Source organism: Spea bombifrons, chromosome 11 (assembly GCF_027358695.1).
Source record: "Spea bombifrons isolate aSpeBom1 chromosome 11, aSpeBom1.2.pri, whole genome shotgun sequence".
Classification (NCBI taxonomy): Eukaryota; Metazoa; Chordata; class Amphibia; order Anura; family Pelobatidae; genus Spea; species Spea bombifrons.
Window position 1 is genome coordinate 5,181,557 of NC_071097.1, and position 15,023 is coordinate 5,196,579.

Below are 15,023 nucleotides of genomic sequence, written 5' to 3' on the forward strand. Positions count from 1 at the left end.
TGCTACTGCTTAAAAAGTAAAACTATGCACTACTGCACTGTGCTGTGTGCAATCTGCCAAAGTCCTAAAGTTATTTAAATTATTAACTCAAGATTAACTATTTAAGAACTAGCAGTATTTTATTTTTAATTTGAATTTACACGGGCCTAAGAGCTTAGCCTACTACTATGCTAGCCTAAAGCTATATTTCCTTACTATAAGTCTACCTCTAGGCAGACGCTCTCAAACCCACTAAGCTAAAGTGAGGTTAAATCAGATTCAGTATATGATTTATTAATTAATATTAAGTTATATAATATTAATAGATTAGAACTAATTTACTTATATATTATGTATTATAGATAGAAGAATATAGATTATGAATTAGAATTTAGAATTAGAATTACTTATATCATAGATTATGAATTAGAATATTATTATTTATAATATATTATAGATTAAGATTAAAGAAGATTAGAATTATTTTAGTACTACAGCTAGTAGCTTGAAGCTTTGCTTAGTACAGCTCGTCACAGTCAATTTTTCTTGAAAAGAATTAGAAATAAAATAAAATGTCACAGCAAAACAGTTAGCTTCACTGCTTGCTGCACTCACTAGCCCAACAAGTTCACTTCACTGATGGACTGAGGTGAGCAAAACACTAAGGGTACTTTTAATAAAATTGAAATAAAATGTAAAATAAATGAGAAAATCTTTGCAAAACAGTTAACGTCACTGCTTGCTGATCAAAATAAAACACAGCACTTATGCGGCTGCACTCACTAGCCCAACAAAATCACTTCACTGATGGACTGAGGTGAGCAAAACAAATGAAATAAAATGAAAGATTAATTAAGAAAAATTGACTTGGTCTCTTACTGTTGCTAAAACAAAGCACAAACTATAGAGCTGCAGCACCAGTACAAATAAGATTAGCTGAACTATACGCTAGTAGTAATTAATTAATATTATTACTTTTATTTATAGCTAATTTAATGAACTATTAAGACAAGAAAGAATTATAGAATTATTGATATTAATGATTTTAGATTAGACACTAGTAGATGTCTTGAATGTCTACAGTACACTCTACACTAGTATACTATTACTAACTATAACTGACAAATATATATATTTTATAATGAATTCAATTATTAATTATATTAATTAATATTACTGATTTTAAATTAGACACTAGTAGATGAATGTCTACAGTACACTCTACACTAGTATACTATTACTAACTATAACTGACAAATATATATATAATTTTATAATGAATTCAATTATTAATTATATTAATTAATATTACTGATTTTAAATTAGACACTAGTAGATGAATGTCTACAGTACACTCTACACTAGTATACTATAGTATATATATATATATGACTGACAAATATATATATATATAATAAATGAACTATTAAATTATAGATTCTATTAAATTATTATTTATAAATTCTATTTAATTTATTTAAGTAGGACAGGCAATAGGCACTAGTGCCAGCCCAGGGCAAGGGCACCCCAGTGCCACTGAGGCACTGGGTGCACTGTCAACTCAACAGCACTTACACTACAGTTGATGACAAATTAAATAAAAAAAAAAAAAATCAAATTATTATTATTAATTATATTAAGTAGCACTGAAGTGAGGATGAAGTACACTGTGAGAAATGGCAGGCTAAGGCTTACCAGTCTCACACAGAACAGAACAATCTCTCTGTAACGCTCGGATGCAGCACAGCAGTGTTGCCAAAGCAGTCACAGCGAAAAATGAATGGATCTCTCAGGCAAGCTCTGGTCTTATAAAGGCGCCTTCAGAATTCAAAAAACAGCAGCACAGGCATTGGATGAGACCCTTAGCGTGACGTCACAAGAGTGAGCTGATTGGACAGACGAGATCAGCTCACTCCTGTTTGAAATTTTGGCGGCTGCGCGGCAAAAAAGAAGACGATCGCGAAGAATCTTCGATTCTTCGTGGTTGTGAGTCTTCGTCTTCACCTACGTTTTGCCGGCACTGTATTCTCTAGAGGCGTCAGTATTCTCTTCGGGCTCGGGTCCGTCTCTCAAACTCCCATACTGGAGTCTCCGATTCGAGGGTCTCGACTCCCCTCCAAGTCACCCCGCATCCCGGTGACTGTTCAATCCACTCCATCTGTGGATCCGTTTGGCTCTTCCTCGCCAGGGTATAACTTTTTTCTGCGGCTAGTTGCCTTGGTCCGCTCTGGTCTGGAAGGAGTAGATCCCACCGCTGCCACCAATGTGACGGATCGTCCTGTGCCCCAGACTGGACACATCCGCCTGTCAGCTCCTTCCCTCTCCCAGTAAGCGGACACGCTGTGGCTGTCCGAAGAAAGCAGTCACAGACCAGCACTTCCCTCAATCATGAGACAGAACTTCATGCTTTGAGGTTAAAACAGAACTCTCTTTATTACAAACACACAGAACTTATATACAATCTCCATTCACTGTGCACCGAACCCAACCCCCAATCCTATCAGCCACATCCCATCACAAATCCCATCAGCCACATCCCCTCACAAATCCCATCGGTATACAGGGGATGTATCAGGTGAGGGGATTAAGGGATACAATGGGTTCCCCCACCTGTGTTATCCCCCCTGTAGTGCGGGTGCCGTCTGGGCAGACAGGGATGTGCTGGCTGATTAAGAGCCCCAGCCAGATTATAGGATCTTCTCTTTGAAGGCTGGAGCTGCAGCCACATTCAAACCGGGTACACATAACTATAATAATAATAATAACAGTGAAGATCAGACAGGGTTCGTCACACTTACATCTGCCAATCCTTTTCAGAATCTGAAGTGTAAGGATCCTGACCAGAGGGCCAGAACCCAGGCCGAGGGTCGGGGCCCACAGATCTAGGCTGACGTAAAGAAAACATAACAGAGGTTTTAATCTGCTGAAAAGTGGACTGAAGCTCAGCTTTCATCCATTCCTTGAATTCTGAAATGGACTCCTCTCTGGCTTTGAGGCAGGATGAGCAAAATTTCCTAGAGGCGTCAGACATTGTAGCCTTGCAGTTTTTACAGGCAAAATGTTTCGTCTTGGATGCAGCCTTCCTAGGAGCTGGTGATTCTTCAGGGAGGTCTGGCTTATCTAGTGACATCCTAATAATAAAGGATAGGAGACGGTTAAAACAAAAAGAAAAAACAAACGCAGACAAATTCCCATAGACTCATAACCTACTTGGGTTAAGAGGCAGAAAACACCAGAACAGAAAATCTCAGGAAGCCAGGACTCTTCATCAGAAGAAAACTGCAAACTAAAAGCAGTACAAGCTAATAAAAAAAACCTTACCAAACCGAGGGAAAAAGGTCCAGAAAACCTACTACTCCTTCCAGACCAGAGCGGACCAAGGCAACTACCCGCAGAAAAAAGTTATACCCTGACCTGAGAGCTGCTTACAGATCTGCCCCCTTCCTGACCTCAGATGCCTCCTGGCAGACTGAGATGAAACCGGAAGCACGCCACCGCAAAGATCAGACGCTTCCTGGCTGAAATCGTCGGCAGACTGAAGCAGAGTCCCGGCGTTCTGCTTCCAGTTAGCCCGCCCAAGGGCTGCTAAAGGTAAGTAGGCTACAGTCCTACCAAGGACCCTGAGTGAAGGAGCCTTTCCCTGCTCCGGTAAACAGGTTCCTACCGAGGACCGGACCGGAGAGGGCTAAAATGGCCGAGAAACGCTTGCCCGCTACCCAAAGCGGGACTGCAGCGCTGGACAGGAGAGCTCTGCCACGAGCTCTGAAAACAACAAATGGGGGATGTACCTACCCGGATAGGGCAGGAAAGAACTGTGGGTAAAGGGGAGGTTCTGGGGGTTTAAATCTTCCCTGCCCTATTCGGATAGTCGGACCTATCTCATATGCTACCGGGAGTAAGAAGGGAAATTTATCCTCACTCTCGTGGACCATGCCACCCGTTACCCCCCTAGATTTGCTTAGAGAGCACTGGCAGGGACCGAAGGGCCGACAATAGTAGAGTACGTGTTGGCCTTCTGGGATAGATTGAAGAACCACACGGACATGGTCCGGGAAAACCTTCAAGTGGCGCAAGGTTGGCAGAAACGGTGGTACGACCGGACCGCCCCGGAGCCGTGCCTTTGAAGTTGGGCAGAAGGTCCTAGCGCTTAAACGATCCCGTCACGATAAGCTGCAGGTGGTGTGGCAGGGATGGTATCGGGTGGTGAAGCAACTGTGCAAAACCACCTACATGGTAGCTAAATGTGCAGACGGAAGGATCCAGCGAACCTTCCGTGTGAACATGTTGAAAGCCTACCAGGAGCGTCCCGAGGAAGTAGCAGTTATTTGCACCCCGGCGATAGATGACCCTGAGGGATTACCGTTGCCCCAGGTAGCGTCAGGGACGAGGGAACTTGGCGCGATATCGTTAGCGGTGCAGTTAGGGGAATCCCAGAAGGCCCAAGTTCTCCAGCTGTTAGATCAGAGAGGCGGCTTTCTCTCTGCCCTCCCCGGATGCACCACCGCGTGGAGACTCCAGGGCAGACCCCGTTACGCCAAGCGGCGTACCGAGTTCCTGAGTCTGTCCGAGAAGGGATGTTAATGGAGATTAGGGAGATGCTCGATCAGAGAGTGATTGAGCCGACCGAGAGCCCCTTGGCTTTTCCGGTAGTCCTAGTGCCTAAGAGAGATGGGACGACCCGGTTCTGTGTAGTCTACCACAGGCTCAAAGACCGGACTGTGACTGACACGTACCCCATACCCCGAGTAGATGATTTGTTACACCGCATCTCTCGTGGTAAGAGAGATCGGCCTTCATCACCCCATTGGGACTATACCAATTTAGGGTAATGCAGTTTGGGATGAAGAACGCTCCGGCGACGTTCCAAAGGATGGTAGATCGACTCGTCGATGGCCTCCAGGACTATGCTTGCGCGTTGCAATCGGAGTTAGCCACCTAACCAAAGAAACAGCCCTAAGCCGACCCCGTTGGGGTCTAGCCGGGTCTGTCACTGGAAACAAAGGGGGGAGTAATGTGATGGTTCCTACAGTCACCCTATCCCTCAGATAATGTTATCCAGTGACATGAAACTCTTTAATGTGTTATCAATAAAAATGTATATTATTGCCTTATTTTGTAAAAGTTTGCACACGGCACACTAAGGTCTGAGAGATAATCTAATAAAGATAATGTGTGCTCTTTATCTCCCAGACTTAGTGGTCCGGGTGTCCTGTTGTATTGCTCCCCCCCCCTCGTGGTGTCCCTACCTATAAAAGGCGACACCTGTCCCATAATAAACAGTTATTCCTTTTGTTGTACCTAAAGACTAGTCTTGCCTGGTTATTTGGGTACCGGATAGCGATATCCCTTTACTTTGCTTGGGGATATTGCCTACAGATTGCGGGGAATTATTGTCCTGAAGGGAGAAGTCGCTCTTGGTGGAGAGGGAGAACCTGAGGTCCCTGGTCGGTCCGTCACACCGACACTAGCGGAGCAGGGCTCACGAGCTGGTCCGGTGACCCTAGCTTCACGGCACCGCAGCCCGCCGAGGCGTAGCTGAGTACAGTGCCGTAATTGTCCTGAAAATGACAATTAGTGATCCAGCGGGTCCCTGAAGCATTAGACGAAACGAACGTTCCAGGGAAGTAACAGACTTTATTGGGGAAACACACAGGCTTATATACAGGTTAGGTGATAAAAAGGTCATAAATCAGGCACACATCTTCCCTCCCTGCCCAGACGGTCCGGCGCCACGCTTAGGCAACCGAGCCCCGCAATATCCGTAGGGACCCCGAGCGGCAGCAAATCGAAGTTTCCCCGGGACAGCCGGCGTTTGTACGATAGCCGCACCGCCTGATCGCCACCTCTCTAGCGGCTCCAGTGACAAGGGATCCCCAGTCTCTGCGGGGGTGTCTGGGCTACGAGAGCCGAAGTCCATGGGTAGGGCAGGTGATACAGGGATGAGGTAGGACGGGAAGGGGAGCCAAGCGGCAGTAGGTTGAAGCTTCCCCCGGGATGGACCGCGAGAGCCGGCATGGGTCCGATAGCCGCGCCGGGGCAGTTATGGTTAATGAGGGTCTTTAGGGTTAATTTAGGGGCAGTAATGGTTAATGGGGTGTTTAGGGTTAATTTAATGCTGAGGACTGAGGGCACGGGCGTAGGAACCGGGGGGGACGGATCCCCCCCAGGAAATCATGCGGGGGGGACCGATAATATAGAAATCCCCCCCAGGGTGAGTGCACTCGGGTGCTCACAGCTGCCCGATCGGCAGCTGCAGCCTGCAGGACTGGTTAGGGAAATCCGTGATCTCCCCAACCAGTCCTACAGCTGTATTCAGGTCACACTCACCAGCTGTCTGTAACTGAGCGCCGGGCGACGGGATATGACGATTATATCCAGCCCCGGCGCTCAGCAGAAACAGCTGTCCGCAGCCGCACTGCACAGACTGCGAGCGGCAAACAGAAGGAAAGTTAGAACAGAAATCAGAAAGGAGGAAGCAGAAAGCAGGAAGCAGGACGGAGGAAGAGAAAGCAGAAAGGAGGAAGAAGGAAGAAAAGGTAAGATTTGTGGAGAACCAAGGTGGGTGGGTGGTTGATTATTGGGGAGTCTGATGTGGAGAACAAAGGTTGTGGGGGGGTCTGATGTAGAGAACGAAGGTTGTGGGGGGGTCTGATGTGGAACACAAAGGTGGGTTAGGGGGGTCTGATGTGGAGAACAAAGGTGGGTGGGAGGGGGTCTGATGTGGAGAACAAAGGTTGTGGGGGGGTCTGATGTGGAGAACAAAGGTTGTGGGGGTCTGATGTGGAGAACAAAGGTGGGTTGGGGGGGTCTGATGTGGAGAACGAAGGTGGGGGGGGTCTGATGTGGAGAACGAAGGTGGGGGGGTCTGATGGTAGATTTGTGTGTGCATATACATATGGTAAGGCATGTGTATGGGCACTTGGGCAGGCATATGTGTATAGGGCAGCTGTGTATATGTGCGTGTATGTGCATATGTCTGTATGGGCAGTGTATATGTGTATGTCTGTATGGGCAGTGTATATGTGTGTGTATGGGCAGTGTATATGTATATGTGTACGTGTGTATGGGCAGTGTATATGTGTACGTGTGTATGGGCAGTGTATATGTGTACGTCTGTATGGGCAGTGTATATGTGTACGTGTGTATGGGCAGTGTATATGTGTACGTGTGTATAGGCAGTGTATATGTGTACGTCTGTATGGGCAGTGTAAATGTGTACGTCTGTATGGGCAGTGTATATGTGTATGTGTGTATGGGCAGTGTATATGTGTACGTGTGTATAGGCAGTGTATATGTGTATGTCTGTACGGGCAGTGTATATGTGTATGTCTGTATGGGCAGTGTATATGTGTACGTGTGTATGGGCAGTGTATATGTGTACGTGTGTATGGGCAGTGTATATGTGTACGTGTGTATGGGCAGTGTAAATGTGTATGTCTGTATAGGCAGTGTATATGTGTACGTGTGTATGGGCAGTGTATATGTGTATGTGTGTATGGGCAGTGTATATGTGTATGTGTGTATGGGCAGTGTATATGTGTACGTGTGTGTGGGCAGTGTATATGTGTATGTGTGTATGGGCAGTGTATATGTGTACGTGTGTATAGGCAGTGTATATGTGTACGTCTGTATAGGCAGTGTATATGTGTATGTGTGTATGGGCAGTGTATATGTGTGTATCTGGATGGGCAGTGTATATGTGTACGTCTGTATGGGCAGTGTATATGTGTGTATATAAGGAGTGTATTTGTCTTATAGTGTATACGTCTTTGTAAGTATGTGCAAGGGCAGTGTATATTTATGGGGAGGCGTGTGTGTGTGTGTGTGTGTGTGTGAGCAGATTACGTATGTTTGGGCAGGCGTGTATAAGGGTAGTGCATATGTGTGAGTACTGGCAAGTGTGTATGTGCAGGCAATTGCAGCGTATACGTGTGTTTTTGTGGGCAGGCATGCGTAAGAGCAGTGCATATGTGTGTATGAGCAGGCATGTCGTTCTTAAAGGGAAGATTATGATTCCCTGTAACACATGTTTAACCCATTGTGTTTGTGTACGTAAGTGTGTGCATGCGTGTGCATGTTATTCAAGTGTTTAAGTGTGTGGATATGTTCTTGTGTGTATGACGTGTTAGGAGTCTTAGATGGTTCCTTCAATACATCATAGTAGTCTCTGTGGCCGTGTCCAGTGGGGTCCATCTGTGGTTGTAAGATTTGTCTTTTTTTGTGAGTTTCTGTGGGAATTTTCTCCCATTCATCCAGTAGAACGTTTTATGAGCTGAAGGTGATAAACCAAGACATTTTGGACAACACTATGCTTCTAACTTTGTGGGAACAGTTTTGGGGATCATGATTGTGCCCCAGTGTGCAAAACAGCTACTTTGCACCATAACCACTACAGTGCGTTGGTTGTAGGGTCTTACTCTGCCTGCAGTTACTAAAATATTTCTATAAGAGTATTTAAGTGTTGTCTGCTCCCAGACCACAAATGCGGAAAGGGTTAATTGCATCATTGTATTTCTGTAGGATCTTTTGTTAAAATGTTGGCAATTGTGCATTACTTAAAGTATTATTACCAGTTGTTCTAAGTGAAATAACTGAAATATAGGCCAAACTTTCGGTTAATTTTCTTTGACCTGTTTGTTTAATAAAGAGCTTCTTTGTGAAAACTGAACATGATACTTTTTTTGTGCGGAAATTGTACATACACACACACACACATTTATATAAAATTTGCCATGAACAATTCCCAGTTTACTGAACAAGAATATACCCTACCAGTAAAACTGCTATCCCCCCCAGATTTTTAGGGGTTCCTACGCCCATGACTGAGGGTTAATTTAATAAAGTTAACTAAAGGTGCAGTTAGAGGTAAAGCAATCTAAAGGTGGACAATCTAAGGGGAATCTAAATCCTGGGGGCAGTGAAGATTATTAATGTATTTATTTATAAAAGTCTGGTGTCAGTGATATTCTCTGAATGGTTTGAATCTCTGAACGATTCTCTTCCTTCAGTGACATCGCTAGAGTAGGCAGGCAGGAGGGTTCATTGACGCTAATGAAAGGGGCGGGGCCAATCGTTAGTTTGACTGCAGGGAGGGACTGGGCAAAAGATTCGGATCATGAATCGGATCATTTCAATGACCGACTCGAAATGATCCGATTCACTTTACTGATCCGAACTTCGCATCATTGCTTTGGGGTATAGGAAGGGTTAATTCCTTCTTAGCAATTAAGCTTTCAGAGGCAAGGGAGATGTCTACAGTGGAGCTACTCACGGCTCTCTCTCAGTGATTATCAAATTCATTAATACGCTCCCCAGACCATTTGCCAGCTACACGATGATCACACAGCTGAGGGATTCCCCGGCTTCTGCCACTTTAATTTGCGGTAAACCACAATTTCCTATGCAATGCTGCCACCGTGTGGTAGCACTTGTCCACCCACCTTTCTTGAGAACCATATTTATCCATTTAAGTGCTGGCAGCTTTGCCTCGAATTGTAACCCTGAAACGGACGGAGGGGGAGGGGGGGCGGTAGGGTGTATGATGTAGCTTGTATGAATGGTGTTTAGCCACCGTTAAGCTCAGCAACTAAACATCGGGCTGAAAAACTGCAGTGGAAAGCAGTTGCCTATAAGGAAGTCAGATTTATAAGCCAGTCAGATATAGCTTGTTCCAGAGATTATGGATGGCTCTGAAAAGAGCCTTTGATGGTGTTGGCCAATTGCCCTGCCGTTACCGATTACCGCACTCACTTGCTCTTGGCAGGCTTGTGGCTCTCTGTCTTCTTGGGCAAGAGCACCGCCTGGATGTTGGGTAGAACACCTCCCTGAGCAATGGTGACCCCTCCGAGCAGCTTATTGAGCTCCTCGTCGTTACGAACGGCGAGTTGCAGGTGGCGAGGAATGATACGGGTCTTTTTGTTGTCGCGTGCAGCGTTACCAGCCAACTCCAATATCTCAGCAGTCAGATACTCCAACACCGCTGCCAGATACACGGGGGCGCCGGCTCCTACTCTCTCGGCATAATTACCCTTGCGAAGAAGCCTATGCACACGGCCGACAGGGAACTGCAGACCAGCACGAGAAGAACGTGTCTTCGCCTTGGCACGAACCTTTCCGCCTTGTTTTCCTCTGCCAGACATGCTATCGCTCGGCAAACACTCACGCAGACTACTGACGAAGTAATACGTTACAAAGAATCGCAGCACACTTACCCAGCTATTTGTAGCTTCCCCCCGTGACGCTATTCGTCACTGATTGGTTTCTTTTCAAAACATCCAATCGGGTGGACATAGTCTGAGACACCAATCGGTGTAGGCACTGCGGTTCATGGGCGGCCGCATCTTCACACGTGACAACCTCATCGAATCGGACGCGAGACAGCAGAACGGCCTTATTTGCATGCGGTGCCTATAAAGGGAAGGGCCCAGCGCACTAACGCTTCAGTGTTCATCACCTTCTTTTGCTCTGCGTGTTCAAAGGAAAGCAGACGCGATGCCTGATCCAGCGAAATCTGTGCCTGCTCCGAAGAAAGGCTCTAAGAAAGCTGTTACGAAGACTCAGAAAAAAGACGGGAAGAAGCGCAGGAAGAGCAGAAAGGAAAGCTACGCGATCTATGTCTACAAGGTACTGAAGCAGGTGCATCCAGACACTGGCATTTCCTCCAAGGCCATGGGCATCATGAACTCGTTTGTCAGTGATATCTTTGAGCGCATTGCCGGGGAAGCTTCACGCCTAGCCCATTACAACAAGCGCTCCACTATCACTTCTCGGGAGATTCAGACTGCTGTACGCCTCCTCCTTCCTGGAGAGCTGGCCAAGCACGCTGTGTCAGAGGGCACCAAGGCTGTTACCAAGTACACCAGCGCCAAGTAAAGTTCTTTGTTCTCTCTCTTTAAACAAAGGCTCTTTTGAGAGCCGCCCACACGGTCTGTCTCAGAGCTATGTGAATTATGTAGCCCCTTTTGTTGTACTTCTAGCTCTGGGAGGAGCATTTGTGAGCATTGAAATGTGCTCCTCACTCCTCCAGATCAGCTGGGGTGTTGTGCCCGTCGACCAGACTGCCTGGCACTAGAAGCCCAAGGTGAAGGGGCTCCTGTAATGGCAACGATCTGTACTCTGATTGGGTATTCCAGCTAATCGCTGATTTCTCCTGCTGGGACCCAAGAGATTAACCCCTTCGCCGTCAAAAAGAACCAGCGTTGCAGAGAGAAGGGGCTGCTTTACCACTGCGGCTAGCCCAAGCTGAGCTACATCGTGGGTCTATTGTCCTGAAAACAGGATAAGACATGAGGGAACGACAAAGTCATAATAACAATCTCACACATACTGGGACATACAGAATTCAGATAACTACCACAGACGGCGCCTATTAACCCTGGGACTTGTCAGCCCCCATTCAAGCGAGGCCAGCTTTTGGACGACACCAGCTGCCGATCTCAGCACATGTTCTGCCAGTAGCTCAATCTATAGCCAGACCCAGCCACTGTTAAGCTGGTTATTTCAAGGTGTGCACAGAAAAGCGCGAGCAGACTCTGGGACAACATGATCATAGCCTAAGAGAGGGTGTGGGTGGCTCTGAAAAGAGCCGTTGTGTGTTTCAGGATCACGAGTGAACAAGCTTAACCTCCGAAACCGTACAGAGTACGGCCTTGGCGTTTCAAGGCATACACCACGTCCATAGCGGTAACGGTTTTCCTCTTGGCATGCTCAGTATAAGTGACTGCGTCACGAATCACATTCTCCAAAAACACTTTGAGCACACCACGGGTCTCCTCATAGATCAGTCCAGAGATACGCTTTACACCTCCTCTGCGAGCCAAGCGGCGGATAGCAGGCTTGGTGATCCCCTGGATGTTATCCCGAAGCACCTTCCTGTGCCTCTTTGCGCCACCTTTCCCGAGTCCCTTACCACCTTTGCCACGGCCAGACATGATCGCGTTTACTCCACGAGCTCCACAGCACAATACTCGCCTACGGCCGGCCCGCTTTCTTTTATGCGTACTGGACGGACCTGATGGGGAACCGCACCATGCTGCCTCAAGGGGGTGTTGCTTTGTGAATATATGCTTATCGTTGGTTGGCTGGAGAAGCTTCCAAACGTGCCTCAGCCACCGATTGGCTATTTAGGAATATCAAAAACCTTAATGCTTTTGCCTCCCTCACCGCCACGTGATCGCTTTCGACGATCCCTCATTTACCACTAGGTGGCAGCATATCGCTGTAAATAAACGCCAAATGGAGACCAAGATAAAGGCGGGCTTTTAGCTTTCGCCGTATCACTGTTAACGGTCAGCCAGTACACAGGTTCACTAGGTAGGAGGCTGACCAAAAGAGAGGAGAAGAAATAAATAAAAAAAGAACCGCAGCTAACGAGCATTTAATTTAAATAAATAAAAAAAAAGATAACTCTCCACACCGAAGTCTCTTGATCAAAGGCTGGGTTTTTCAAACCATCGTCCTAGCCTATGAAAAAGAGGGGCGTGATTAAGCGTATCCAATCACATTCACCTCTACTCTATAAAGGGCTTGAGTTGGCCACAGAATCGTTACAGTTACGTTGGATTCGACGTTAAAGCAGATCAGCACGCACCAGCATGGCTCGCACCAAACAGACAGCCCGTAAGTCCACCGGAGGAAAAGCTCCTCGGAAGCAGCTGGCGACCAAAGCTGCGAGGAAAAGCGCTCCAGCTACCGGCGGCGTGAAGAAGCCACATCGCTACCGCCCGGGCACCGTAGCTCTTAGGGAAATCCGCCGTTACCAGAAGTCTACGGAGTTGCTTATCCGAAAGCTGCCTTTCCAGCGGCTGGTCCGTGAGATTGCTCAAGATTTCAAAACCGATCTACGTTTCCAGAGTTCTGCTGTTATGGCTCTCCAGGAAGCCAGCGAGGCTTACCTCGTGGGGCTTTTCGAAGACACCAATTTGTGCGCTATTCACGCTAAGCGGGTTACTATCATGCCTAAAGATATTCAGCTGGCTCGTAGGATCAGAGGAGAACGTGCTTAAATAAACGTGGTGTGGGCGAACGCGATTTTCCCCTCACCCTCCCACAAAGGCTCTTTTAAGAGCCACCACATTGTCACTCAAACGAGCTTGTGTTTTGTGTTTCCCTTCGCATGCACGAAATTAACCCTGTTGCTCGCTCCCAAGCTTGAAATATCTCACACCGTTATCCCACTACCGAGCGAGCCCTTGAGCGGCTGAGTCCCCGGCTGGGCATAACGAGTAACGGCAAAGCACAATCTTCAAGCCCGCCCCTTATCTCTATTATGTTACGGACAGGGCTCTGAGCGAGAGCGCTGGCCGAATATGTGAATCCATGCACAACACACAAGTATGGGGCTAAACTTTCAGCGGGTGGCCCACATAGCCGCGGCCGGTGATTAAACGCTTTTTCTTTTTCGGAGGATATGATGGTCCTGAAAAGAACCTTTTGTGTGAAGAATTAAGTGGGAAAGCACACACCAGAGGCGCTCCAAAACCCACGCCCCCCTTCTCACTTTTTGGGGGCTGCCTTTTTAGCCTTGGGCTTAGCGGGGCTTTTGGCAGGCTTGGGCTTAGCGGGGCTTTTGGCTGCCTTGGGCTTAGCGGGGCTTTTGGCTGCCTTGGGCTTAGCGGGGCTTTTGGCAGCTTTGGGCTTTGTGGCCTTCTTAGCTGGGCTCTTGCCAGCTTTCTTCGCTTTAACAACCTTAGGCTTCTTGGGACTCTTGGCAGCGGCCGACGGTTTCTTGATCTTTTTCGGGCTTTTCTTCACTCCTGCAGGGGCTTTCTTGGGCGACTTCACAACCTTCGTAGGGGCTGCTTTTTTAGGCTTTACGGGAGTTTCCTTCTTCTTTGATGTCTTCTCTCTGCTCCCCAGCTGCTTTTTGTTCAGCTTGAAAGAGCCAGAGGCACCGCTTCCTTTCAGCTGGATCAGGGTCTCTTTAGACACCAGACCCTTGAGAGCGAGCTTCAGGCGGCTGTTATTCTTTTCTACGTCGTAGCCGCCAGCAGCGAGTGCTTTTTTAAGAGCTGCGAGAGACACCCCGCTGCGCTCCTTGGACGCAGAGACCGCTTTCACAATCAGCTCGGAGACACTGGGACCGGACTTCACAGGACGGCTTTTTGCAGCTGCCGGCTTCTTCGGCTGTTTCTTCTTGGAAGAGGTTTCTGCCGGCGGAGGCGCCGGGGAAGGAGCTGTCTCGGCCATCTCAATGCCTGGATCCCGCCAGAAAACAGTTCAAATCGCACGTAAACACGAGGTTAACCCGCCAGAAGTTTGGCTTTTATAGACGAGCTGCCGCACATTCATTGGTTCATGAGCAGTAGCCTGCGAGCCTATGATTGGACGCCGTTTCTGAAACCTCCCCATGCTGCCGATCGCCGGGGCATCGCTGGATTTACATTCCCCCTGAAGGGGGGTTTGAAAGGAAAATATATTTACCGTTTGCGGTAAGATCCTAACTCCAAAGCAGTTGGATGTCCTACACCGTGCAGCCCCCCCCCCAAAAAAAAAAGAAAGAAAAAAAAACTGCCAGGGAACAGCACCCAAGAGGTGTGAAATAATAAATAAATAAAATAATGAATACAGATAATAAAATAAATTCTTTAATACGGTATCACCTATTAAAGATTAATTTACCCTTAAACTTAATCTATAAATTTATATAACCCAATCATTTATTATTATTTAAGAATAGCCTAATATTTATACATTAAAGAATAACATTAAAAATGATGGATATTTTTAACTAATAATAATCAATTAAATAATTTAAAATAAATTGTATTTCTACTGCTAGTGCCTGGCTGCCTGCCGGTCTGATGATTGTCTTAGGACTCGTAGCTGACAAGAGTTTACTTAGGGGTTATTTATTATTAACGTATTATATTATTTATTTATTATTCAAAATAATAAAAGTAATTATTAAGATCAGGTTTTGTCTTATCAGGACGTTTTATGTGCGAGAGTGTGTTTGTGTGTATTAGCGCGTGAGCACACGTTAGTGAGGAAAGGGTTAAGCGTGAGAATGTGTTTGTGTGCATGCACCACTGTGTATTAATGAT

At 46.8% G+C, this 15,023-nt stretch overlaps 5 protein-coding genes across 5 annotated transcripts; 2 read left to right on the top strand and 3 right to left on the bottom strand.

The window, feature by feature from the left end:
• Window positions 1-9,712: 9,712 nt before the first annotated feature.
• On the bottom strand, window positions 9,713-10,118 carry LOC128468926 (histone H2A type 2-B-like). Its single transcript, XM_053450739.1, has one exon. The coding sequence runs from the start codon at window positions 10,116-10,118 to the stop codon at window positions 9,726-9,728; it is 393 nt and encodes a 130-aa protein (XP_053306714.1). The 3' UTR covers window positions 9,713-9,725.
• Window positions 10,119-10,400: 282 nt separating this feature from the next.
• Window positions 10,401-10,883, top strand: LOC128468969 (histone H2B 1.1-like). The gene has a single exon (XM_053450775.1). It carries the CDS (start codon window positions 10,471-10,473, stop codon window positions 10,849-10,851), a length of 381 nt encoding a protein of 126 aa, XP_053306750.1. The 5' UTR covers window positions 10,401-10,470; the 3' UTR covers window positions 10,852-10,883.
• A 708-nt stretch (window positions 10,884-11,591) lies between these two features.
• On the bottom strand, window positions 11,592-11,935 carry LOC128469032 (histone H4). Its single transcript, XM_053450830.1, has one exon. It carries the CDS (start codon window positions 11,907-11,909, stop codon window positions 11,598-11,600), a length of 312 nt encoding a protein of 103 aa, XP_053306805.1. The 5' UTR covers window positions 11,910-11,935; the 3' UTR covers window positions 11,592-11,597.
• A 637-nt stretch (window positions 11,936-12,572) lies between these two features.
• LOC128468887 (histone H3) lies at window positions 12,573-13,048 on the top strand. Its single transcript, XM_053450704.1, has one exon. It carries the CDS (start codon window positions 12,573-12,575, stop codon window positions 12,981-12,983), a length of 411 nt encoding a protein of 136 aa, XP_053306679.1. The 3' UTR covers window positions 12,984-13,048.
• A 390-nt stretch (window positions 13,049-13,438) lies between these two features.
• LOC128468856 (histone H1B-like) lies at window positions 13,439-14,209 on the bottom strand. The gene has a single exon (XM_053450677.1). It carries the CDS (start codon window positions 14,164-14,166, stop codon window positions 13,474-13,476), a length of 693 nt encoding a protein of 230 aa, XP_053306652.1. The 5' UTR covers window positions 14,167-14,209; the 3' UTR covers window positions 13,439-13,473.
• Window positions 14,210-15,023: the final 814 nt, after the last annotated feature.